Below are 25,104 nucleotides of genomic sequence, written 5' to 3'. Positions count from 1 at the left end.
CTGCAGCACAGATGTGGAGCATGTCCTTGTGCTGAGCCCAGCTGTGGCTGCTTGGCACACACATGGAGCCTGTCCTTGTTGTGAGCCCAGCTGTGGCTGTGGCAGTGACCTGTGTTTCCTCCCCAGCCCCATTGCTGCCCCAGCTCCTGCAGCACAGAGCTGGAGCCTGTCCTTGCTCTGAGCCCAGCAGTGGCTGTGGCAGTGACCTGTGTTTCCTCCCCAGCCCCGCTGCCCCCGGCCGCCGTGCGCCTGCTGAGCCCGGGGCACCCCGACAGGCTGAGCGTGGCCTGGGGGGCCCCAGCTGGGGGCAGGGATGGATACAGCCTGACCCTGTACCGGGCAGCCCTGGGCACTGTGGCAGCCACAGCCTCGCTTGGCAGGGACACCCACAACTTCACCTTCACGGGGCTGGCCCCAGGGAGCAAATACCTGCTGGAGGTGGCATCTGTGGCTGGCTCCTTCAGGGCACCTGCAGGGAACGTCAGCAACTGGACTTGTGAGTACCTTTTCTGAGGGGATGTGTGTGGGTTGTCTGCTTGTTTTTTCTGCCTCTCTTGAGGTCAGGATTGAAAGCACTTGACATGATAGTTCATGTTCAGACTCAGGTGTTTATTGTTTTCTTATCAGGGTTACAGCCTCAAAACTGAGTTCTGCAGTCTTTTATTAGCAAGGCACAAAATGGCTAACTATCTCTTATTATAAGGTCGTTTAGGCTAAACTATCCAATTGAGAACTGACACCTAAATTATTTTCCCTTTTAACCCAATAACTGATCCCTCAAAGCCCTCACGGGACTTTTCTGTCCAATCACAAAATGCCACCCAAACCCATGGAGAAGGAAGAAGAAGGTAAAGAAGAACAACCTGTCTCGACCCGAAAACCTCCATCTTGCTTCATATTTATTTCTATATTCTAAAACCCCAAACTCTAAGTTTTCCACCCTGTGATATTACACACTTCTAACCAACTACATACCCATAATCCCAGTGCTATCAGTTTTGGAAGCTTCTCCACAGCCTCAGGTCAAATGCAGTGTTCTCTTGTATGTCTGTGCCTTTCAGCACAGAAAGTCTAAAATTCTCAGCATCCAGGGTTCCAACCGAAGTGTGCTTTGCTGGGCAGTCAGGAAAGCTGAGAACAGCCAAGAACAGGGCCCTGCTGACCTTCACAGCACAGCCCAGGCAATGGCAGTGAGCAGGGCTCTGCCCACTCTCATCATCTCTGCATGGCTGGCCCAGAGAGTGATGGTGAATGGTGCTGCATCCAGCTGGGGCCAGTCACCAGTGCTGTCCCTCAGGGCTCTGTACTGGGACCAGTTCTATTTAATATTTTTACAGATGACATGGATGAGGGCATTGAGTCCTTCATTAGTAAATTTGCAGACCACACTAAGCTGGGAGCTTGTGTTGATCTATTGGAAGGAAGGAAGGAGGGCTCTGCAGAGAGACTTAGATCAGTTGGATGGATGGGTAGAGTCCAACAGCATGAAGTTTAATAAGTCCAAGTGCCAAGTTCTGCAATTTGGCCACAAAAATCCCCTACAACGTTCCAGGCTGGGGATGGTGTGGCTGGACAGTGTTGAGGCAGAAAGGGACCTGGGGGTGCTGCTGACAGCAGGCTGGACATGAGCCAGCAGAGTGCCCTGGTGGCCCAGAAGGCCAATGGCTCCTGGCCTGGATCAGGAATGGTGTGGCCAGCAGGAGCAGGGAGGTCATTCTGCCCCTGCACTCAGCACTGGTGAGGCTGCACCTTGAGTGCTGTGTCCAGTGCTGGCCCCTCAGTTTGGGAAGGATGTTGAGATGCTTGAGTGCATCCAGAGGAGCACAACGAGGCTGGAGAGGGGCTGGGAACACAAACCCTGTGAGGAACCACTGAGGGAGCTGGGGGTGCTCAGCCTGGAGAAAAGGAGTCTCAGAGGTGACCTTGTCACTCTCTACACCTTCCTGAAGGGAGGTTGTAGCCAGGTGGGGTCTGTCTCTTCCTCCAGGCAGCACAGCACTGACAGAACCAGAGGACACAGTCTCCAGCTACATCAGGGAAGGTACTGGTTGGATATTAGGAAAAAATTTTCACCAAAAGGATAATAAAGTACTGGAATGCTCTTCCCAAGGAGGTGGTAGAATCACCATCTCTGGATGTGTTTAAAAAAGACTGGACATGGCACTTGGTGCTAGAGTCTGGTTGAGGTGTTAGGGCATAGGTTGGACTCGATGATCTTAAGAGGTCTCTTCCAAGCTCATTTTTCTGTGATTCTGTGGTTCTGTGGTTCTGTGGTTCTGTGATCAGCTCCACCAGCCTGGGTGAGGGCAGCTGGAGCTCCAGAGCCATGGTTCAGGGCAGAGGCAGGCAGGAGGAGCAGCAGTGGGGAGTTCACCTTCCCCTGTCCCCAGGCTGGCTTTGTGTTCCCTCCTCGCCCCTCCCCAGGGGACAGGGCTGTCCCTGCTCACACAAGCACAGAGAACTTTGCAGAAGCTTTCAGCTGCCTCTGGGCTGGTGGGTGGAGCCACACAGTGGAGGATAAGGGTGCTGTCCATCTAAAAGATCTTCTAAGATATATATATATATTTTATTTAATTTATCTAGATTTTAATATGTTTTGTGTTACTAATATAAAAATAAGTTAAAACGTTTATAAATAATAACCTTTAATAAGTTGAATATTAATAAGATTGTTTCACTATATTTAAGTTCTCTTGAGTTACATTTTATCAGTCTACTGTTCTATTAAAATTAAGTTTATTATTCTGTTATTAAAGTTTATTCATTCTAAGTTTAAGTGCTGTTTAATATAAAGATTTAATATATATATTTTAAATTTAATTTATCTAGATTTTAAAACCTTTTGTGTTAATAATATAAAAGTAAGTTAAACATTTATAAATAATAACCTTTCAATAAGTTGATAAAAAATAACCATTCAGTAAGTTGAATGTTAATGTTATTAAGTAAAGTTTCACTATATTTCAGTACTCTTGAGTTACATTTTATCACTTTATTATTCTATTAAAATTAAGTTTACTATTCTTTGTTATTAAAGTTTATTCATTCTAAGTGCTGTTTAACATAAATTACCCTAAATCTTGTTAAAAGTTATTTATCTAAACTGTAAAATACATAGTTAATTTTCTTAGAGAAGTAAGTGTGGTGCATCCTAAATCTTGTTAAAAGTAATTTATCTAAACTGTAAAATACACAGTTATTTTCTTAGAGAAGTAAGTGTGGTGCATCCTAAATCTTGTGAAAAGTAATTTATCTAAACTGTAAAATACATAGTTCATTTTCTTAGAGAAGTAAGTTTGGTGCATCCTAAATCTTGTTAAAAATAATTTATCTAAACTGTGAAATACATAGTTCATTTTCTTAGAGAAGTAAGTGTGGTGCATCCTAAATCTTGTGAAAAGTAATTTATCTAAACTGTAAAATACATAGTTCATTTTCTTAGAGAAGTAAGTGTGGTGCATCCTAAATCTTGTGAAAAGTAATTTATCTAAACTGTAAAGTACACAGTTATTTTCTTAGAGAAGTAAGTGTGGTGCATCCCTTCTGATGGCACTGCCAGGAGCCCCAGGCAGTGTCCTGGGTCCCTTTGCTGACTGATGTGTGTCCCATCCTGTCTTGGCAGACCCCTTGGCACCCCGCAATGTGTACATGACCAACCAGGGCTATCCCAACAGGCTGAGTGCATCCTGGAGAGCTGAGCCCCAGGGACAGGACAGTTACAGGCTCCTCCTGTACCACTCAGGCTCAGGCATTGTGGCAGCCAATGTCTCTGTTGGGAAAGGCACCAGCAAATTCACCTTTTCTGGCCTGGCTCCAGGACACAAATACCTGCTGGAAGTGGTGTCCATGGCTGGGCCCTATGCAGCCTCGGCAGGGAACATCAGTGACTGGACAAGTAAGTGTCAGAGCTGGAGATTCTGCATCCTCACGAGGCTCAGCCTTCCCATCTGGGTGGGCTCAGCACCTGTGGTGGGAAGGACAGAGACTCAGCCAGGGAGCTTCAGGGTCAGAGAATGGTTTGGGTTGGAAATGGAGGGGATGTTTTGGAGACCATCTAGTCCAACCCTCCTGCTAGTGGCAGGGACATCTTCAGCCAGATCAGGCTGCTCAGAGCCCTGTCTAGGCTGACCTTGGATATTTCCAGGGATGGGATGAGATGGGGTGGGAGGTACCCACAGTGTAGCTGTGGGACCATGGGCTGGACAAGCCCTGGTGGATGGGAGAGTGGGGCAGGGCAGTCCTGCTGCCTGTGGCAGGGCCTGGCAGCCACCAGTGCTGTTCCAGGAGACAGCCCATGGCCCCACTGGCTCCTCCAGGCATGGGTGACTGAACAAGAGCCCAGCAGTGCTGCTCTGGTAGATGACACCCACGGCCTGGGGGGCCATGAGGCCTCACAGCTGGGGGGGACACCCCACCATTCCTGCCGCATTTTTTCCAGGCACTCAGAGAATTGCTGGCATGGGGTATAAGGGGAGGATGGGCTTTTTTTTTTCTTTTTATGGAATGTGGAAATGCAGATAAGCACAATAAGCCTTTTCATGTGCTCGTCCCCACAGTCCCCATACTTTGCTTGGGGAATCCAGCAGTCCCTGCTCCCACGCTCAGCCATCCCCTGGCAGGGTGCAGGGAGTCATGTGCAGAGCCCTTCGGGCAGGTTTCTAATGAAACTTGCTAATTAGCAGGAAGAATCCATCTCCTCACACTCCTCACTCTGTATGTCCTTCAGCTGCCATTTAAAGGTCATTTCTGGCAATGTTATCACTGAGCATGTGGAGTCTCCTTGTGTCACCCATGTCCTCCTTGTGTCTCTGTAGAACAGAAGAGAGCACATGCATACCAGTAACTGCTCCTGGTGTGGTTTTTGTTGCAGCCCCCTCAGTTCCCCAGAATCTCTCGGTGGTGGCTGAAGGGAACAGCAGCATGCTGATCTCCTGGGGCAGTGTCCCTGGCCAGCAGGACGACTGCCAGCTGTGGCTGCGGGACCCCCGGAACAGCTCCCTGCCCTGGAGGCACTCCCTGGCCAGAGGACAAGTCCAGCACCTCCTCCAGGGGCTGATCCCAGGCAGGAACTACTCTGTGTCCTTGAGCTGCGTGGCTGGGCCCTACTGGAGCAGCACCAAGCCCTTGGCAGTGCCCGTGGGTGGGTACACGCTGCCATGGGGAGGGAGGGAGGGGGCAGGATGGGAGAGGGAGAAACACCTGGGGGGCCTCAAGTCTGGAGTGTCAACAGAGGCATGGGAGGGCTTGTGGTGGGAGATGGAGAAAGCCAGCAAGGTGACCCTCTGGACCCATTGGCTCCCTAGGCTAGCCCCACCACAGGGATCTCCTGGCTCCCTGTGCAGCAGAGCAGGCTTTGCAGATCTCCACTGTCGATGTCTCCTGTCAGATGGGAGCTCATTCCCACTGTCCTGTGGCCCATGGCACAGCAGGCTCCCAGGCTGCAGGTGTCCAGCTCTGCTCATCTCACTGGCCTGGGGAGCAGCTGCTGGCAGGGGCAGAGGTTGGGATTTCTCTGATCCAGTGAGTCCAGAGCCTGCCCTGTCTCCTTTGCAGAGCCAGATCCAGTGAAGGATGTGCAGTGCCTACCAGAGTCAAGGAGCCTTTACCTGAACTGGACAAGCTCTCCTGGAGATGTGGAGGCTTATGAGGTGGTGACAGAGAGACTTTCTGAAGGACCCCCCACCTCCAGGCTTACCATGAGCATCCTTTCAAGCGAGGCCAGTCTGGAGGGGCTGGAGCCAAACTCCTCCTACCAAATCCTTGTGAGCACCGTGGGCATGAACACCCTGAGGAGCCAGGCTGTGACTCTGCTCTGCAGCACAGCAGTGGAGCGTGAGTCCCTTCTTTCTGTGACAGTGTTCACAGGGGTCTGAGGAAGAGGGAAGAGACGAGGATCTGACTCCATGTTTCAGAAGGCTTGATTTATTATTTTATGATATATATATTATAATAAAACTGTACTAAAAGAATAGAAGAAAGGATTTCATTAGAAGGATGAATAGAAAGAAGAATAGAATGTACAGGCAGATTTCATTCTCCCTTCCTTGTCTTGGCAGACCCCTTGGCACCCCGCAATGTGTACATGACAAACCAGGGCTGATCCCCATCCCTTCCTAAGAATAGAAAAAGAAAGAATGATAACAAAGGCTTGTGGCTTGGACAGAGAGTCTGAGCCAGCTGACTGTGATTGGCCATCAATTAGAAACAACCACATGAGACCAATCACAGATGCAACTGTTGCATTCCACAGCAGCAGATAATTATTGTTTACATTTTGTTCCTGAGGCCTCTCAGCTTCTCAGGAGGGAAAAATCTTAAGGAAAGAATTTTTCATAAAAGATGTCTGTGACATCTTCCCACAGGGAAACACCCCAGGAGACCCCAGGAGGAAGCACCTGGTGTTGCTGGTCAGAGCTGGGGGCTCTTTGGGGTGCCTGGGAGCCCCATGGGGCTGCAGTGCCCTGCAGAGGGTCGGGGCTCTGTCTGTGCTGCTGGGACCATGCCAGGCTGAGCAGGGGGAGCAGGGACACACTGACACTCTGTGCCTGCTGGTTGCTCTTGCAGCCCTGCCCCCTCCCCTGCGTGCAGAGGTGTTCCCAGTGGAGGCCAGTTCCACAGTCATCATCTCCCCCGAGCTGTTCAGCGAGGAGAACGGCCAGATCGAGTACTACGGGGTCATCGCCACCACCAACGAGTCACGTAAGTGTCCCTGCAGGTCCCAGGCTGTGCTGGCTCCCTGGAGGGCAGCAGGAGCCCTGGATGTCCCTTTGGTCACTGTCACCTTGCACGTTCCCCTGCAGTGCTGAGGCCCACCCAGGAGATCATGGCCAGCACGTGGTACGATCACTACTACGGGACAGAGGACTCCTACCTGGCAGTGCTCCTTCCCAACCCCTTCCATCAGAGGAGCTCCCCCAACACCTGGAGGGTGCCCGTGGGGACAGAGGAGTGTGGCCAGTCCAGGGCCACCTGCAATGGGAAGCTGAAAGCCAACGAGCAGTACAGGTGAGAGATGTCAGCATCCCTCCTGAGGGGAAGGGGCTGCAGGAGAAAAAGGACTGCACGTGTCCCTGCAATGCCACTGACAATCCAGCTCCCTGGATGTCACCTCAGCCTCACACCCCCAAATCTCCAAGGGTTTTCCACCCAGCAGCATTTGAGGAAGACAGGGCTGGCATGCAGGGACGATTAGGCAGTGTAGTTGGCAGGGACAGGGAAAGCTGAGGCTGCCAAGGGCTGTGTGTGTTGTCTCAGGAGCTGAGCAGATGTCCAGCCCCCAGACAGGAACTAAAATAGATGCTGTAATTTGTAGGACCTTCGTTTGTGACTCAGAACCATGTGCAGACAGTGCAAAAATGAAACTGATTTGGAAACAGTTCCAGTGGTGCCTACTCAGTGGGAGGCCCAGAGGCTGGGGTTAGCAAACACTCAGGCTGAGGTCCGAGTTCCCTGTGAGACACACACATGAATCCAACAGTTATAAGTTCAGAGTCTTATTTGACAGTAAATAAGAAGTATTTATTTATTTGACAGTAAATAAGACAGGAACATGGAGGTACATATTTTCTTGTAGGGTACCTTTAGAACTGCTGATGGAAAACCAGGTTTTCCACTGCTAACAAAGAAAGGTGTCTTTAGTCAGTCGTGTTAATTTATCAGCTCACAGTTTCATCAAATGGGGACCACATCCACAGGCATATCTGTGATCCCCCAGTCTGGAAGGTTATCCCATTTCACTTTAAAGAAACTGGCAGCAAGGATGGCTGATAAAACCATTGAGAGCATTAGGAAAAGGGAATGAAAGTCTGTGGGAGAGTGTGTGCATGAGAGAACTTCGCTTTCCACTGGGAATAAAGGGAGGATTAAATCTGCCTGTAGGTTTTGTGGGGAGTGCATGTTGGACCTGTTGGCCCTTCCTTCCTTCCTTCCTTCCTTCCTTCCTTCCTTCCTTCCTTCCTTCCTTCCTTCCTTCCTTCCTTCCTTCCTCCCTTCCTCCCTTCCTCCCTCCCTCCATGGAAAACTTTACATGATTCTGAGTTGTTTTATATTTATTTAATAGAATTGTTATTTAATTATATATTTATTTAATAGAATATTTAATAATACATTTATTTCATAATATATTTAATAGCATTTATTTAATAATTTATTTATTTAATATAATATTTATTACATATTATATTTTTTATTATACACCTGTGCCAAACAAGGGCTCTTAAGCTGCTGGTTAGGGCAGCATTGGCCCAGATTGGTGATAACACCCAGGGGGTGGGAAATGGCTGCTTTTCCTAAGGGGAAAAAAAAAGGGGAGTTTCCAGAGAGCCATTGCCTGGGAAATTCCAGCCAGACCGGGGTCCTGGAGAGCAGAGAGCAGTTCTGTGGGCTGTGTGATCCTGCCTGGCAGGAGAGTGGCTGCCAGTGCACTCCCATCATGTGTCCATCCCAGGTCCCTGGGCTGTCAGGGGATCTCAGAAGGTTCCAGAAGCCTGGAGACTGATCCCCATCCAATCTGTCTGTTCTGTTTTGCTCATGCCTCACCCTCAGGGCAGGACTTGCTGGTTCAGCCCTCAGCCATGGCTCTGCAGGGGTAGAGAGGGGTCAGCTGGGATGGGATCAGCAGAGATCCCAGACTCAGGGGTGTCAGCAGCCTCGAGGGGGCTTCAGCTGAGCCAGGCACAGGCTCTGCACCTGCCCCACCTGCCTGAACTTCTCACTCCAGCAGGGACCTCCCTGGGGGGAGCAGCTTTTTAGGGCCACCTGGCCCTGTCATTAGTCCACCTGCCACGATTCCATCCCATGAGTCACCAACAAGTACTGAACTGTCCAGTTATTCAGGACTAGAAGGTACTTGGACACCACAGCTTTCTGACTTTTACACCACTGCTTTCTTTCAGTTTGGCTGCCCTAAAAACATAAATGTTCTCAGTACAAACAGCACTGACCTAAATATCCTAAATATCTGACCTAAATATCTTAAATATCCAGCCTAAATATCCTCAGTACATGGAACACTCAGCCTAAATATCCGACCTAAATATCCACAGTTGACTGCTGCTGAATTAATGATTATTAGGGTTGTGAAAAGCTGACAGCTCATTCCCACTCAGAATTTCTGTTCTTGTTTCCTGTCTTTCAGTGAGTTATTTATCCACAAGCCCTCATCTTTCATGCCTTGGCATTTTCAGGCTCATTTTCAGAGGAGGTCTGTGCCCTGGCAGCCAGGTGTGGGGACCCACACACAGGCAGCAAACCCTTGGCTGCTAATATCCAGTGCTGCCTTTAAAAGCTTTGGCTTGCATTCAGGGCACAAGAAGGGGCCCTTCCAGGTCACCTGCTCAGGAGGAAAATCAGAGAGCTGTGGGCATTGGTGTGCCTGCTGCCAGGAGGGGATGAGGGGCACATCTGCATGGGGAAGAGGATGCACCAGCCACTTGTGTGTGTGTGTGTGTGTGTGCAAGGAGGAGTCTGGGCAGGTCTGGCCCTTCCAGCTGAAATGTCAAACAGGGCTCAGCTCTTTCCTGTCAACCTTGCTAACCAGCTGACATGAACTATGTGGTTTTGATTTTTGTGTCCTGTAAGAGACCAGATGTTGAGGAAGATGAAACAGGAAAGCCTTATAAATATGATTGCTTGGCAAAAGATTTTGAGAATATGGAAACTATAAGCAAGATTGAAATGAAAGCAAGCTTTGAGATCCCTCAGTTACTGAACAACTGGAAAACAATGGTGTGGCCAGCTGAAGGTGATCCCCTTTTGATGGAACAACACCCTCTGCCTGCAGACAGGCCCAAGGGTCAGAGCAGACCCTACCCTTGGCAGAAGGGGCCCAAAGAGGAGTTTTTAGGGTTTAAAATGAAACACAGTGTGGTAATGTAATGATTCTTATAGGCTGTATGGAAATGCTATAGGATTTGTATCTTGTACTAGATTGGCTAGTGAGAATCAGAATATTCAACACAGAAGATTTATGGTATTGTAACGGGAACCTCGCTCTCTTACCCTTTTACTCTCTCACCCTCTCACCCTCTCTCCCCCTCTCTTCTCTCAGTCCTGCTCCAGCTGTGGCTGGCAGCTCCCAGCAGGGCCCTGCACCCAGGCCCTTTGCAATAACCCCAAGTTCCCAGCCCTGGCTGCAGAGATCTCTGCTCTCCATCCATCCTGACCATCCTACCCCTGATGCTCCTACAACCAGACTCCACCTTTCTCTGCTGATAACCCTTTGGAGGAGAGCTGCTTCCCATTTGTGCTTTCTGAACCATTTCTCATGCTTTCCCAAGTGGAAAAAACTGGTCCAAGAAGCAGAAAAGGGAGGGAAGACCATTTCCACACATCCCCTAAATCCATGACAGAAAACCAGCTTTATCCAGGCAGCAGCTCTGTCCCCCTGGGTGCTGGGTTCTGGGTGCTGTGCTCACTCAGGCTGTCCTGACTCAGGACTCTGCTTTGCCTTTAGGTTCAGCATTGCTGCCTTCACCAAATATGACCCAGTAGCCCCTGCTGTGACATTCACCATGTTCTCAGGTAAGCTGGAGAGTAGCATCTTCCCTACCTGACTGTGTAGTTTAGAGGTACTGAACAGCCAGAGGGAGCTCATAGGTTATAGTAAATATAATAAATAGAATAAATGCAGCCATATATCACAGATTTATAAAATTGTTTGGGTTGGAAGGGACTTAAAGCTGATATGGTTCCACCCCCTGCCATGGGCAGGGAACACTTTCCACTATCCCAGGGTGCTCCAAGCCCTGCCCATCCTGGCCATGGACACTTCCAAGGATAGGGCAGCCATAGCTGCTCTGGAAATCTGTCCCAGGGCCTCACAACCCTCATCATAAAAAACATTTTTACTGATTCTTCTCTCTATACTCTCTCCTTTCAATTCCAGCCGCTGGATCCAGTGCAGACACAGCTCCACTCTCAATGCCAATAATTGCTGGAATCATTGTGGGGTTTCTTCTGACACTTGCAGCTGTTTTTGCTTTGGTTTACTGGAAACAGCTCAGAGCAAGGAGGTGAGCATGAGCCATATCTTACCTATTGATACCCAACCTTCAGTGCCAAGCCTGGAGGAGAGCAGGGAGAGGGTGTAAAAAGAGACTTAGACAAACTAGCACGTGGGCTAGTGGAATTGTGCCTGGGAAACTCAGAAGCCAAAGGAAGAGGGGAGAGAAGAGCTGCCCATGTGCAGTTAAGTCACAAAACCCTACAGTGTGCCTGCCACTGGTCCACAATACCTCATGGCATCAATCTCTGCACTGCAGGCCAAGTAACAGCTCCTGTGTGTAGCCACAGCTCTCTTCACAGAGAGCAGCTGGCACAAGTTTTTAAGGATTTTTCTCTGGGAAAGATAGTGAGAAGCTCAAAGAAGAAGAGAAAACTATTCTTATCTTTATTTACTGGTTTTGTTGTTTTGCACATGTGGAATGTGTTATGGAGTTTATTTACTCAAAGTAATTTGTTAATTAGACATTAGTGAAAGTTATTTTAATTCCTTGACTAATTAAACCTATGTGGAGATAGTCACAGGTTTTTCTTTAGTATTTCTTTATTCAATTATTCTTTATTTCAATTCATGTTGCAAATTGTAGGATAGATCATGATACGAACAGTGCAATGGGGAAGAAGATAAGGGAGTAGCAGTCTGTTTTTAGGCTGATGGGGATTTTGAAGCTTGTAATGAATTTTCATTCTCAGAAGGAGGTGAGGCTTTCTGTTCTGGAGTGGATGTAGATTGCTATTGGGATTAGGCTGATTAAGAAGGAGGTTCTGATGTGTTTGTAATTGTGTTGGGGGTAATATTCTTTAGTATAATATCTCTTTAATATGTAATTTAATATAGTATTAGTGTAATATAGAATAGCTTAATAAAGCAATTATTCAGCCATCTAAATCACAGAGTCAGAGCACATTATTCCCTAACCCTGTGCTTTGATTCTAGAACCAAGAAGAGCAGCCCACCCCAGGAGATGGTGACCTACAGCCTGAGGTGAGTGCTGGAGTCTGCCCTCTTATGGCCCCACTGCAGCTCCCACTGTCCTTTACCTACTTCCTTTTTCAAGCTTTGACTCAGGAAATGCCTAGCTGTCTCCTCCCCTCAGTTATTTTATAAATCAGCCTTTCCCAAGTTCAGTATTTACTCCCCAGCTCCACTCCCAGTCAATGCCTTGTCCACACCTTCTCCTCTGTGAATTTATGCAGCAGGAGAATATTCTCATCACCTTGAAATCCCTCCAGTATTTAAACTGCTGGACCTTCCCTGGGCAGGCTGTAAACCCTCCCTGTGTGCCTCCAGGTGTCCCAGCAGGGCTGTCCCAGTGGCCCTGAGGCTGGCCAGGCCTCCCAGTAACTAAGGCAAGTTTTCCTCTGGACTTCATTTCCTGCAGAAACGTCCACCGGCCTGTCCCCCTGCAGAACTTCAAGCAGTACTATGAGATGAAGACAGCAAATGCTAACCATGCTTTTTTCCAGGAGTTTGAGGTGAGATGAGACCCTCCTTGTGGTGCTGTTTGTGGGTCCCTGTTGCCATGATATTTTCTGAAAAATCCCTTTGCCAAGATTTTTCTCCTGAGAAGCTGAGAAACCTCAGAGGAAAAGAAAAACAATGATTATCTGCTGCTGTGGATTGCAACAAGTGCATCTTTGATTGGTCCATGTTGGTTGTTTCTAATTAATGACCAATCACAGTCAGCTGGCTCGGACTCTCTGAGAGTCACAAGCTTTTGTTATCATTCTTTTCTATTCCTTGCTAGCCTTCTAATGAAATCCTTTCTTCTGTTCTTTCAGTATAGTTTTAATATATAATTTTCTTTTAATATAATATATATAATAAAATAATAAATCAGCCTTCTGAAACATGGAGTCAAGATTCTCATCTCTTCCCTCATCCTGGGACCCCTGCAAACACCACCACAGGTCCCCAGGATGAGGTGAGAGATGAGAATCTGACTCCCAAGTTCTCAAAAGGCTGATTTATTATTATATTATATTATATGAAAATGATATACTGTTGAGGAAGGTGAAACAGGAAAGCCTTATAAATATGATTGTCTGGCAAAAGATTTTGAGAACATGGAAACTATAAGCGAGATGGAAATGAAAGCAAGCTTTGAGATCCCTCAGTCACTGAACAACTGGAAAACAATGGTGTGGCCAGCTGAAGGTGATCCCCTTTTGATGGAACAACACCCTCTGCTTGCAGACAGGCCCAAGGGGCAGAGCAGACCCTACAGCTTGGCAGAAGGGGCCCAAAGAGGAGTTTTTAGGGTTTAAAATGTAACACAGTGTGGTAATGTAATGATTCTTATAGGCTGTATGGAAATGCTATAGGATTTGTATCTTGGACTAGATTGGTTAGTGAGAATCAGAATATTCAACACAGAAGAAGATTTATGGTATTGTAATGGGAACCTTGCTCTCTTACTCTCTTATCCTCTCTTTTACTCTCTCATCCTCTTTACCACGCTCTTGCCTTCTCTCTCTTTACCTCTCTCTCCCTCTCTCAGTCCTGCTCCAGCTGTGGCTGGCAGCTCCCAGCAGGGCCCTGCACCCAGGCCCTTTGCAATAACCCACAAGTTCCAAGCCCTGGCTGCAGAGATCTCTCCTCTCTGTCCATCCTGACCATCCTACCCCCCAACACTCCTACAATATACTAAAATTATACTAAAGAAAGAGAAAGGAGACATCAGAAGGCTCACAAAGAATGAATAATAAAATCTCATTACAGACTCAGAGAGTCCGACCCAGCTGGCTGTGATTGGCCATTAATTAAAAACAATTCACATGCTGGGTAAACAATTCTCCAAATCACATTCCAGAGGAGCAAAACATGGACAAGCTGAAGCTTCCCAGCTTCCCAAGAGAAGAAATCCTGGTAAAGGATTTTTTCAGAAAATATGTCAGTGACACCTCCTAGAGATGACATTTGGTTTCTGCACTCAGTGCCTCATGCTGTTGGCTCTCCAATATGGAGTTCTCCTCTCCAGGGGTGGTCAGCCATCTCTAGCAATCCAGCCAGCCTGAGGAGCAGCCTTGGAGGCTGAAGATCTGATGGACCAAGTGTCAAGCAGTTCCTTTGCTCAAAACCTGTTTTGTTCAAGCTCTGCTCAAAGCACATGTGGTGTGAGATGAACTAGCAGAGAGCAGAGAGCCCCTGGCCTGAGGGGAGGTGGTGAGAACCACCCTGGCAGTGGTAGGAAAGAGCCTGCAGCCAGAGGGGAGGTCGAGGAGCACTCTCAGGCCTCAGGGTCAGGCTGTGAGTGTCACCTCAGGCTGCCTTGCCTGGCTCCCACTGCCAGCACCTGCAGCCTCTGGACGGTTCTGCTGCAGCATCTTCAAACATCAAGCTTTTCTGCCTTCTTGAGTGAGGACAGGGGCAGAAACAGATGCAGCACAAGATATTTGTGTTTGCTCAGCAGAAAATCCTCTGAGCTTTGTGGTAGATTTCCAAGGCTTTTCCCCCCAGAACTTGTTCTTGGGTTTTTCTTTTAAATATGAACAATGCTGTTGGAAAAGGCAGAGGGAAAAGCCACCATGGCTCAGAGTGCACTGGCCATGTGAGGGGGGAGAGGAGCAGCTCTCTGTGTGAGGGTAATGCTCTTTACCCTCCAGACAGGCCATGAGCAGGGAGCTGAGCTGACCAGGAGCTCTCCAGAGCAATGTTTGTGCTTCTCTTTCCCCCTGTCCTACAGGAGCTGAAGGAAGTTGGGAAGGAGCAGTCCAAGGTGGAGGCTGAGCTGCCAGCAAATGTCTCCAAGAACAGATATCCCCATGTGTTACCCTGTAAGTGCTGTCTCCTCCCTTCTCCCCCAGCCTCCAGGGTGGGAACTCACAGGGCAGTGTCCAAGGACAGGCTCACCTTGCACCCCTGCCAGGGCCAGTGCCTGGCTCCTTTCCTGGCAGCAGGACTCTTGAAATGGGCTCAGTTTCCATTTTCCTGCTGGAGACTCAAGGGTTAAAGGTTGAGGCAGGGCTGAGCCACCATCCTGCCCAGCTCCTCCAGCTGTGCTGGGTGAGCCCAGCCCAGGATGGGTCCCACCAGGAGACCAGAGGGGGTCCATGAGCTTCACTGGTTCATTGCCACCCAGGATGACCCCAGCTCTGTTTGCCAGTGCCCTGCTAGCCCAGCTGGCAGGCAGTGCCCACCTCTCTGGGGAGAAGGTGCCTGGCAGAGCACAGAGCCTCCCTGCAGGAGCTGCTGAGGCTTCTCCCACTGGGTTACCCAGCCCCATGTCCTGGGAAAGGGTCCTGGGGCTCACCCAGCCCCATGTCCTGGGGAAGAGTCCTGGGGGCTCACCCAGTCCCATGTCCTCGTGAAGGGCTCACCCAGCCCCATGTCCTGGGGAAGGGTCCCTGGGGGCTCACCCAGCCCCATGTCCTGGGGGCTCACCCAGCCCCATGTCCTGGGGAAGGGTCCCTGGGGGCTCACCCAGCCCCATGTCCTGGTGAAGGGTCCCTGGGGGCTCACCCAGTCCCATGTCCTCATGAAGGGCTCCTGGGGGATCACCCAGCCCCATGTCCTGTGGGCTCACCCAGCCCCATGTCCTGGGGAAGGGCTCCTGGGGGCTCACCCAGCCCCATGTCCTCATGAAGGGTCCTGGGGCTCACCCAGTCCCATGTCTTGGGGAAGGGTCCCTGAGGCTCACCCAGCCCCATGTCCTGATGAAGGGTCCCTGGGGGCTCACCCAGCCCCATGTCCTCATGAAGGGCTCCTGGGGCTCACCCAGCCCCATGTCCTGGGGAAGGGTCCTGGGGCTCACCCAGCCCCATGTCCTCATGAAGGGTTCACCCAGCCCCATGTCCTGGGGCTCACCCAGCCCCATGTCCTGGGGAAGGGTCCCTGGGGCTCACCCAGTCCCACCACTCACCCTGATGAAGGCTCCCTGGGGTCTCACCTGTGTGGGGTCTCTTTCAGATGATCACTCTCGGGTCAAGCTGAGCCAGCTGGGGGAGGATCCACACTCAGATTACATCAATGCCAACTTCATGCCAGTGAGTGCCCACTTCCCTTCCCCACTGAGATGTGGCCACAGGGCTCTGGCACAGAAACTCTGCCTGGGCTGGGGCAGTGTCCCCTTCTGTGAGGCTGGTGGGCATGAGGTGTGCTGGTGAACAGCTGGGCACAGCTGGCACAGGCCAGCAAGGAGCTGGGGAGAGGGTGGAGAGGGGTGGTTGCAATAGCAGGCACTGATGGAGCCTGTGAGATGGCAAATGCTGTGAGTGTGGGAAGTCTCTCTGCTTTCTTCTCATCTATCCTCTTCCATCACCTCCCAGCTTACTGCCCTGTCTCTCTGCCTGCTCTTTTCCCTTCTGGTCTGTGCAGCTGCAATTGAACAACCCTGGAGCTGTGCCTTCAGCCCCCCTGTGTGAGGTGTTCCCAGGTAACAGGCAGGACATGCTGCATGCATGGGCATTGTGTGCATCTGGGGCATGTGTGTGTCCAAGGACAAAGCTACCCTGAGACCTTGCATGCTCACCTGCCCTCAGCAGGGAAGGGGAGGCACAGGCAGACCCAGATCTGTCTTTCTCTGGTTGGACTGAATGAGGAACTGCTTGGAGGGAGATTGTGTGGGTCACTTTATTCCAAATATGTAGAAAGTGTGGCTGAGCAGCTCATGCTTCCTGTGAAATCAGCTGCTGCTGAGATCAGCTGCCTGGGAACTGTGCCCACATGGGCTGAGGGCAGCAGGAATTTCCCCTTCTGCCACAACAGCAGACCAAGCACTGACTGGTCCCAGGGCAGGACCCACCTGCCTTGGCAACCTGCTAACTCATCTTGCTCTTGTCTGCCTCTTGCTCAGGGCTACACATCCCAGCAAGAGTTCATTGCCACCCAGGGGCCCCTGAAGAAAACCATAGAGGATTTCTGGAGGCTGGTGTGGGAGCAGAATGTCTGCAATATCATCATGCTGACCGTGTGCATGGAGAACGGGCGGGTAGGTCCCTGCCAGCCCCAGCCCAGCCTGACCTGGTGGGGGGAGCTGAGCCCAGGGCTGGGGCTGTGTCCTCCACAAAACCCTGCTCTGATCTGGCTCCCCAGGATGAGCACAGCCCACACAGCTTTCCTGACAGCTTGGGGGAAGAGAGGCTGATCTGTGCAGCTGGGGGTGGGAGCTCAGCTGGGACCATGCCCATCGCCCTCAGATATTCCTGCAGAATCTGACATTGCCATGTCCTCTGGGTGAGCCACCTCACATGGACTGTTCCTCCAGGGATGATGAGACCCTCACAGGTCTCTGGAGGAGGCTGAGATCCAAATGCAGGGGCTGTGAGGGAGAGCTGTGCAAAGCTCCCAGTGGGAAGGGGAAACAGCCCTGGCTGCTCCCCAAGACCTGTCCTGGCTCCCCTACTCTGCTGCTCTGCAGATGCTCCCTGGGAGCCAGATCTGGTCCCTCACTGGGCCCTGTCCTGCTCCAGGTGCTGTGTGATCATTACTGGCCATCAGAGTCTGCCCCTGTGTCCTATGGGCAGGTGAGGGTGCACCTGCTGATGCAGAGCAGCTCTGAGGAGTGGACAGTGCGGGAGTTCAAGCTGTGGCACGTGAGTGCAGACTCCAGGGGCTCTGGGGACCTGTCAGGGGTTTGGGGTGGGCACTGACATTACTCCTCACCTTTTCCCTGCCATTTCTGGGGCTCAGAGAAGACCCAAGCCCTGAGGAGCAGTGAGGGTGACACAGGGGGTGTCCAGCATGTGTCATGCTGCTCTCCACCCTTGCTCTCTCATTTCCATGTCCCTGCAGCAGGATAGCCTGTGGTTTCCAGGCCATGTTCCCTGTGGTTTCCAGGCCATGTTCCCTGTGGTTTCCAGGCCATGTTCCCTGCAGCCAAAGGCAGATGTGCTCCCTCCCTCCCTCCTGGTTGCAAGACACAGAAATGGAGGTGATTAATTCTGTCTTGGCCTGAAAAAATTACTTTTCTTGCCAACATTTTGGCACCTCCTACTGACTAATACAGAAAGGAGTGACATAGGGCCTGAGGATGTAAAACAGATATGATGAAAATGAAAAGCTCTACTAGCTAGCCTACAGTAGTCTACCACAGCAATAGAGTGTTTAGGAGAGTGGAAAAAGAAAATATTGATTCCACTTCAAAATATTCAGTCAGTTAAATGCTGGGAGAAGGTCTGAAAGTGGGAGAAACAATTACCAACGATTACCCTGCTGCAGGGGCTGTGGGGAGCATGGAGGGGCAGAGGCCACCAGGCAGTGCAGACCTGATGCTGGCTGTTCCCTGCAGCTGAGCCAGGTGTCCCCAAGTGCCCAGGTGCTGTCAGGGGTGTGAGGCTGCCCTGGGGGCTGCACACCCATCAGCATTCCCCTGCAGGAGGGTCTGGGGGCAGAGCGCTTCGTGTCCCACCTGCACTACACAGCATGGCCCGACCACGGCATCCCCGAGTCCACCACCTCCATCATGGCCTTCAGGGAGCTGGTCCAGGAGCACATCCAGAGCACCAAGGATGCAGGGCCCACCCTGGTGCACTGCAGGTGAGGTTCTGCCCCCTGGGATGGTGGGGGATGATGGCAGAGGGCAGGGGGGATGAGGGATGCACAAACTGGGAGTGAGGGAAAGCTCAGGAGACACAGCTGCTCTCTGGAGCCTCCTGCTCAGTGTTGAGGAGTACAGGTCTGCTGGCCCCCAGCTCCAGGGTGTGGGGCAGTGTCAGGACCCAGGACATTCCTCTGGCTGCCCTGGGTGATTCGAGACACTGGCAAAGGGGTCAGAGACCTTGCACAGAGTCAAAGACACCTGTGCCTTTGATTTTAACCCATGGAAACAATTACCAACTTTGTGTGAGGATTTACAGGTTGCAAGAGTTTGAGTAGAATGATAGGTAATTTGCCACAGGGTGAAAAACTAGAATTTTGGGGTTTCATCTTCTCCTTCGTCTTCTCCTTCGTCTTCTCCTGTCATTGTCTTCTTTCCTCCTTCTTTCCTCCTTCTTTCCTCCTTCTTTCCTCCTTCTTTCCTCCTTCTTTCCTCCTTCTTTCCTCCTTCTTTCCTCCTTCTTTCCTCCTTCTTTCCTCCTTCTTTCCTCCTTCTTTCCTCCTTCTTCCTCCTCCCCATCTTCTGCTGGTGACACTTTTGGATTGGTTTAGAGGCAGACTGTCTAACATAGGTGATAGGCATTGGAAAATTATTGTAAATAAAGTACATGTAGGTTGTAGTATAAAAAGCCAACACCACCCCAAGGGCAGTCACTGTGCCACAACCCAACCTGCTGGACAGACCTCAGCAGGTCAGAGAAAGAATGGAACAGATAAGGAAAGGTAAACCCTGAAAAGCAGAACTGAGGAATCTCCACTTCTTTGGTCGCAAAGGGCTGGGAAAAAAAGAGACTTTCTAATACCTGGGGGTCATCTCAGCCACAGAAACACCAGAGGGCAGGGGGAGGTGGTCAGCACCAGCCTGGGGCAGCCTGGGTGCTCCTCAGCCCCAACCCTGCTGGGACAGTGCCTGGGTGCCCAGGGAGCACTTTGGGAGCGTGTCCAGCAGCAGGAGGGAGCCAGGGCTGTGTCAGGCCCCTTTAACCCTTTGTGTCCCTGCCCTCAGTGCTGGCGTGGGCCGCACGGGCACCTTCATTGCCCTGGACCGGCTGCTGCAGCAGATGAGGCAGGAGAAGGTGGTGGACATCTTTGGTGTTGTGTACTCCTTGAGGATGAACCGGTACCTGATGATTCAGACACTGGTGAGATCTCTGCCCCCTCTTTCCCCTGGCCCCTCACTTCATCCCATTGCAGTTCACAGGGCTGGCAGCTGGATGAGCTGGGCAGGCAGCCCCAGCACCCCCAGGCTGCTCCTCAGCCTGTCACTGCCCTCCTGCTGCTGAAAGCAGCAGCTCAGCTGGAGTGGAAATTGCTGGGGGGGTCTTCAGCTGCTTCATGCCCTTCTAGACCCACAACAGCAACATCCAGAGTCTCAGAGACCTCCCAGGAGGCTCAGAAACACCCTGGAGCACTGAGGAGCAGGATCAGGCCCTTTGCAGGCCGTTCTTAACTCACACCATGTTGTTGGTGTGTGGTGCTCCCCAGGCTGTCTCCTATCTCCAGTGCCTGGGGCTGGGCCCAGGTGCCAGCATTGCCCTCAGGAGAGGGACCAGAGCCCCCCTCTGCTGCTGTCTCTGCAGTGTCATGGTCTGTGTTCCTCTCTGCCTTTGCCTTCCAGTCCCAGTACATTTTCCTGCACAGCTGCATTCTGGAAAAGATCTTGGAGGAGCCTCTCCTGGATTTATCAGGGACACAGAGGTGAGGCCTTGCTGTGCTTTGCCACTCTGCCCACCCTGATCACAGCCCCTCCCAGCGAGCCTTGGCTGCAGGACAGAAGGACAGGAAGCCCAGCAGCACAGAACAAAGTGGAGTCTCCTGGGTACCCCAACACCAGGGATGTGCAGAGCTGTCCTGGGGAAGGCATTTCCCTCAGCCTCTGGCTTCCCAGCCCACAGACCTGCCCTGGAGATCTGTAAAACTGGAGAGGCTTATGGCAGCTGGGTGACCTTGGGATGTGCTCCTAATGGAGGCCAGGAGGATGGAGCAGGGTCCAGCTGGGCATGGCTTTGACACCTATTTCATTGTCTTGGGGCTACATCTGGAGGTCATGCACTTGTCTTTGTGGTTGGATTGTCCCCTCCCTCATGCAGAACAGGATGTCCTTGTCCTTGCTGCCTCTTGGGAATGAGCCCTGGGCTGTGTCCCCCCTGAGACCTCCCCTGTCTAGGGGAGAGCAGGTTGTCACAGGCTGGGCTGGCAGCCTGGGGCACCCCTGGCATTTGGGGAGGGAGGGTCTGCTCACAGCCCTGCACCTGCTGCAGGCACAGCCTGGCTGCTGCTCAGTGAGCTCAGCCTCAGCCTTGTGCCCTGCCTCTCTCCCCAGGTCCTGCCCCATCCCTCTGAAGAGCTTTGCCCAGCACTGTGCCCAGAAGGCAGCCAAGTCCCACATGGGCTTCCTGAGGGAGTATGAGGTGAGAGCTGGCCTGGGCAGGTGCAGGGGGTGCTGCCATGGCTGTGTGTGCTGAGGGGACCTGGGGGGAGTGACTGAACCTGCTGGGGCTGGGGGACACCCTGGAAGTGCCTCCTGAGTGGGTCCCATATGGCCCCAGTTCCCTGGGTGTCCTGGCAGTGTCCCCTCTCCATGGCATTGCAGCTCCCTCCTGCATCCTGCACTGCTCAGGGTCTGTCCACCAGCCCCTCCCTCCCAGGTGTCTGTCTGGACAGCAGCAGCCCCCTCCTGGCAGCCTGGCACAGCCCTGGCAGCCCTGCAGAGCTGCTCTCGTGGCTCTGCTGCTCAGGCCTGTGCTGCCATGACCCCTGTGCTGAGTCCAGGTGTCCTCAGGAGACCCTGGTTCCTGCTGTCCTGACCCTTCCCTCACTGCCTCCTCCTCTCTCTCACCCTGGCAGGCTCTCCTGGAGGTTGTCAAGGAAGAAGCCAGCTCTGCATCTCCATCTTCAGGCAGCCAGCAGGCACGGCCCTCCTCCAGCATCCTGCCCTGTGAGTTCTGGGACACTTTGCATCCTCTTCCCTCCTGTTCCCTCTCCTCCTGTATGGAGCCATCCTGGAGCAGAGCCAGCAGTCCAGAGCATAAGAAAGTATTTTGAGACTTTGGTGACTCCCCCAGAGGGTTACCAAGGTGTTTGGGATGGAGCATGTGGTGCTTGGGACTGGCAGAGATGGGTTTGCTCAGCCTGCAGAAGGAAAAGGGGAGATCTTATTGCTGTTTTCAGCTACCTGTGGGAAGGCACAGGGAATTCATGGAGTCTGCTCAGAGGTGCCATGGAGGGACAAGAGGCAAGGGGGTGGTTTGGGAGGGTAATCAACTCAGCAGAAGGAACAGTGAATTTCCATGGAGATGTCAGACACTGGAACTGAGGCCCAGAGAGCTCACAGGCTCTCCATCCTTAGAGAGGGGCAGATCTCCCCTGGCTCAGACACTGAGTGAGCTGCACTACAGGGGCAGGGATGGAGACCTGGCCTGTGGGAGCCAGCAGGCTGGAGATGAGCATGGCAGGAGGGAGTGCCTTTGCCCAGAAGGGGTGAAGGAAGGATTGGGTTTGTGTGGCAGTCAGTCTGCAAAGGCTGTCTGAGCTCAGGAGTGCCTGGGATCCCTGCAGCTGCTGCTCTCCTTGCAGATGATCGCTCCAGGGTGAAGTTCTCCCTGCTGGAGCAGGGCCCCCTCTCAGGACTGCTGCAGGTCTGGCGTGTCCCGGTGAGTCCCACCCTGTAAGAGCCTGAATGAGGGATGTGGGATCCAGGCAGCTCTGCAAAATGCAGTTTATTGTATCCAAGAGGTTACAGCAGGCCAGGGTTGTGGGTGACAGAGCTGTGCCCACAGCTGTCAGCTCCAGCTGCAGGCAGGCCTGGAGACCCTTTGGTTTTGGTCACAATGCATTCTAGACTTTTCTTTTGGTCACAATGCATTATATACTTTTGGTCACAATGCATTATAGACTTTTGGTCACAATGCATTATTTACTTTTCTTTTGGTTACAATGCATTATTTACATTTCTTTGCTGAGCACCTTAATACAGCAGAACCAATCTATACCTTAACTATTACCTATAGCCTATCATAACTACTATAATTACCATATTCATGTTGCTATTCCCCAATCACTCAAAGTCAGTACATTACAGTTTAAGCTAGAAGTTGTTTTTCAGTTTTCTTGCAGTGGAAAATTCTGAGACCTTTTTTCTACTTGCACCGTTTGCTGCCTTGTTTGCCTGTGCTCTCTTTCTGCTTGGTAAAAACATCTTCTTGTTTGGGGTGGGTTTATCCTTTGCTCTAAGCCATAAAAATCCTTTCTGACTAACACACCCTTTGCCTCCTTGGTTATCCAGTGAGACTGGCTCAGCAATTCTTTTCTTCTATATCAAAACTTGCTTCCATCTCTATTCCTTCTTGAGATTCTACATTTAAAAATCTTTCTGCTAAGCATCCATATCTGTGAGACTTTCTTGTGAAACTTCCATCCTTCCCAACATCACCCCCAGCAGCAGCACCCACCCTGTGCCTGTCTCCATCCTGGCTGTGCTCCTGCTCTGCTCCACTGCTCCTTGTCACTGTGGTCCGTGGGATTCACATTCTCTGAACCTGAGAGAAGCAGAGAAAATAATTATCAAAACAATTCTTATCTCATTGGCTGTTCCTGTGTTGTGCCAAGGTAGAATGCAATATGGAGGAATCTTGGAGGAGCCTCCCCTGAAAGGGAGAAAATGAACCACCTCCCTTCCGAATTGCTATAAATTTTAAATTAAGGAGCTCTCAGGCAACAAAAATTATGGTAGCAGGAAATAACAGTTCTTTAATAGGGAAGAAAATAAAAGGATAAAATAAACAATGCAGTAAACCAAAACAACACTGCCAGAGTCAGGACCCAGCCTGACACCCTGTGGGTCAGGCTGTTGGCAGCAGTCCCATTGGAATTGTGGCTCAGCCCTCCTGCAGTGCCAGGGCTGGTTCTGCTGGAGCAGGGATCCTGGAGAAAGGTGCAGTCTCTGCCTCTGAAGATCCAGGGGCAGAGGCAGCTGCTGTTCCTCTGGGCAATCCAGTGCAGAAGCTGTGCTGGTGTTCCAGAATCTCCAGATTATATCCAGGTAGGAATGCTTGGCTCCTCCCTCTGGGCTCACATCTCCCAATGGGATGCTGTAGTTCTTATCAGCCATGCAGGGACATTCAATGGCTGTTATCAGCAGATGTCTCCCTGGAGGGAGCAGTGGGTGTGGAAGAGATAAGGAAAACTGCCCACTGACAAAAGACAAGTGCCATACAGATGGTGATAGAATACATCTTGCCTTGCAGTGTGGAACAGGAGGTTGTTTACCCACAGTGATGGTGTTTTGTTTCCTTGGCTTTCAGGGCAAAGCAGCTGTGCAGGCTGTCAGTCAGCACACACTCACGAGATTCTGGGCAGTGGAGGCGAGTTGGGTGCTTGTGCAGATTCAGTTTAGATGTGATGTAATATAGTGTAATAGAGAATAGAATAATATAGTATAATGAAGTAATTAATTAGCCTTCTGATATCAGTGGAGTCAGATACATCACTCCTCCCAGATGTTGGGCAAAAATATCACCAGCAGTGGTTCTGTGTGGAGAAGAGGGGACTGCAGGGACTGAGGGCATCCCTTCCCTCCCCTGCCCAGTTTGGGCTTCCCTCACCTGCCTCTCTTGGTGCTTTCCCTTCTGTCCTTGCCTCCTGGCCTGCTGAGCTCTCTGCTCTCGCTGACCATTCCTGCAGCCACCTGGGCCAGCAGAGCAGGACAGTGACATTCCCATTCCCCACCCAGGGCTGCAGCTCCAGCAGGGACTACCTGGCTGTCCATGGCCCTGACAAGCTGACCATGGAGGACTTCTGGACCCTGGTGTGGGAACAGGATGTTCACACAATCCTCACACTTCTGCCATGGCAGGAGAAGGGGGAGGTAAGGCACTGTGCCAGGGCAGAGGGGGGCTCTGTTCAGGGGAGCTGGAACTAGCAGAGCTCTCAACTCTTCACTGAGTCCTGGGTGGAGACCCAGCTTAGCTAAAGCTGGAGTTTTCCTGTGTCCAGGTGCTCCCACAGCTGGTCATGGGAGACAGGTTCTGTCACCCCCATGCCTGGACTCAGCTGGGGCCCTTCAAGCTCCATCTGTGTGAGACCCAGGGCAGCAGCTCCTGCTCTGCCCAGCCAGGGTGTGGGCACTGGGCACTGGCTGGGCAGATTCCAGCTCAGAGCTCTGAGCTGAGCTGCCAGGCAGCTCTGAGTTCCCACCTGAGCTGGCTGAACCTGCTGGTGTTGCTGGAACTCCCTCAGGTTTTAGTGGGGGGTGGACATGGAGAGGTGCTGGGAGTGCTCTTGGTGCAGCCCCAGCACAGACCCCAGAGAGGGTGACTGGTGTGACAGACAATGCCCACCAACAAAAAGCCAAATTTCTGGCTGCACACAGGTCCCAGGTGAGGTGTGCTGGCCTCTGGAAGGAGACTCTCTCTGCACAAGGACCCTGACCATCCAGTGTGACACAGAGAAGCTTGTCTCAGGATGGAGATGCACCCAGCTCAAACTGAAACACGTGTGTGTCCATGGGGCTGTGCTGGCTCCCACAGCCTGGGTGGGGATGGGGGTGGGTCTGTAGGGGCTGAAGG

General features: G+C 51.5%; 1 protein-coding gene across 2 annotated transcripts in view; it reads left to right on the top strand.

Annotated features, from left to right (window-relative positions):
- The window catches only part of LOC139601220 (receptor-type tyrosine-protein phosphatase V-like), a 47,770-nt gene that overhangs the window by 17,497 nt on the left and 5,169 nt on the right, over positions 1 to 25,104 (top strand). The window contains exons 15-36 of one of the 2 annotated variants that reach the window (XM_071450047.1): positions 224 to 496; positions 3,623 to 3,895; positions 4,871 to 5,140; positions 5,554 to 5,832; positions 6,565 to 6,699; positions 6,801 to 7,005; positions 10,454 to 10,521; positions 10,886 to 11,012; positions 11,939 to 11,986; positions 12,384 to 12,477; positions 14,688 to 14,778; positions 15,911 to 15,987; positions 16,797 to 16,931; positions 17,413 to 17,535; positions 18,318 to 18,478; positions 19,545 to 19,680; positions 20,157 to 20,236; positions 20,862 to 20,949; positions 21,386 to 21,476; positions 22,115 to 22,191; positions 24,270 to 24,404; positions 24,909 to 25,031. In XM_071450047.1, coding sequence (XP_071306148.1) covers positions 224 to 496; positions 3,623 to 3,895; positions 4,871 to 5,140; positions 5,554 to 5,832; positions 6,565 to 6,699; positions 6,801 to 7,005; positions 10,454 to 10,521; positions 10,886 to 11,012; positions 11,939 to 11,986; positions 12,384 to 12,477; positions 14,688 to 14,778; positions 15,911 to 15,987; positions 16,797 to 16,931; positions 17,413 to 17,535; positions 18,318 to 18,478; positions 19,545 to 19,680; positions 20,157 to 20,236; positions 20,862 to 20,949; positions 21,386 to 21,476; positions 22,115 to 22,191; positions 24,270 to 24,404; positions 24,909 to 25,031 — 3,089 coding nt within the window. Of the gene's footprint in view, positions 1 to 223; positions 497 to 3,622; positions 3,896 to 4,870; positions 5,141 to 5,553; positions 5,833 to 6,564; positions 6,700 to 6,800; positions 7,006 to 10,453; positions 10,522 to 10,885; positions 11,013 to 11,938; positions 11,987 to 12,383; positions 12,478 to 14,687; positions 14,779 to 15,910; positions 15,988 to 16,318; positions 16,377 to 16,796; positions 16,932 to 17,412; positions 17,536 to 18,317; positions 18,479 to 19,544; positions 19,681 to 20,156; positions 20,237 to 20,861; positions 20,950 to 21,385; positions 21,477 to 22,114; positions 22,192 to 24,269; positions 24,405 to 24,908; positions 25,032 to 25,104 lie in introns of those variants that run through there. The other variant, XR_011682844.1, reaches the window with a different exon arrangement.

Source organism: Agelaius tricolor, unplaced genomic scaffold (genome assembly GCF_023055355.1).
Source record: "Agelaius tricolor isolate 1412-34295 unplaced genomic scaffold, bAgeTri1.0.p SCAF_30, whole genome shotgun sequence".
Lineage (NCBI taxonomy): Eukaryota > Metazoa > Chordata > Aves > Passeriformes > Icteridae > Agelaius > Agelaius tricolor.
The sequence above is the reverse complement of the archived record's forward strand: the minus strand, read 5'-3'. Positions and strand labels throughout refer to the sequence as shown.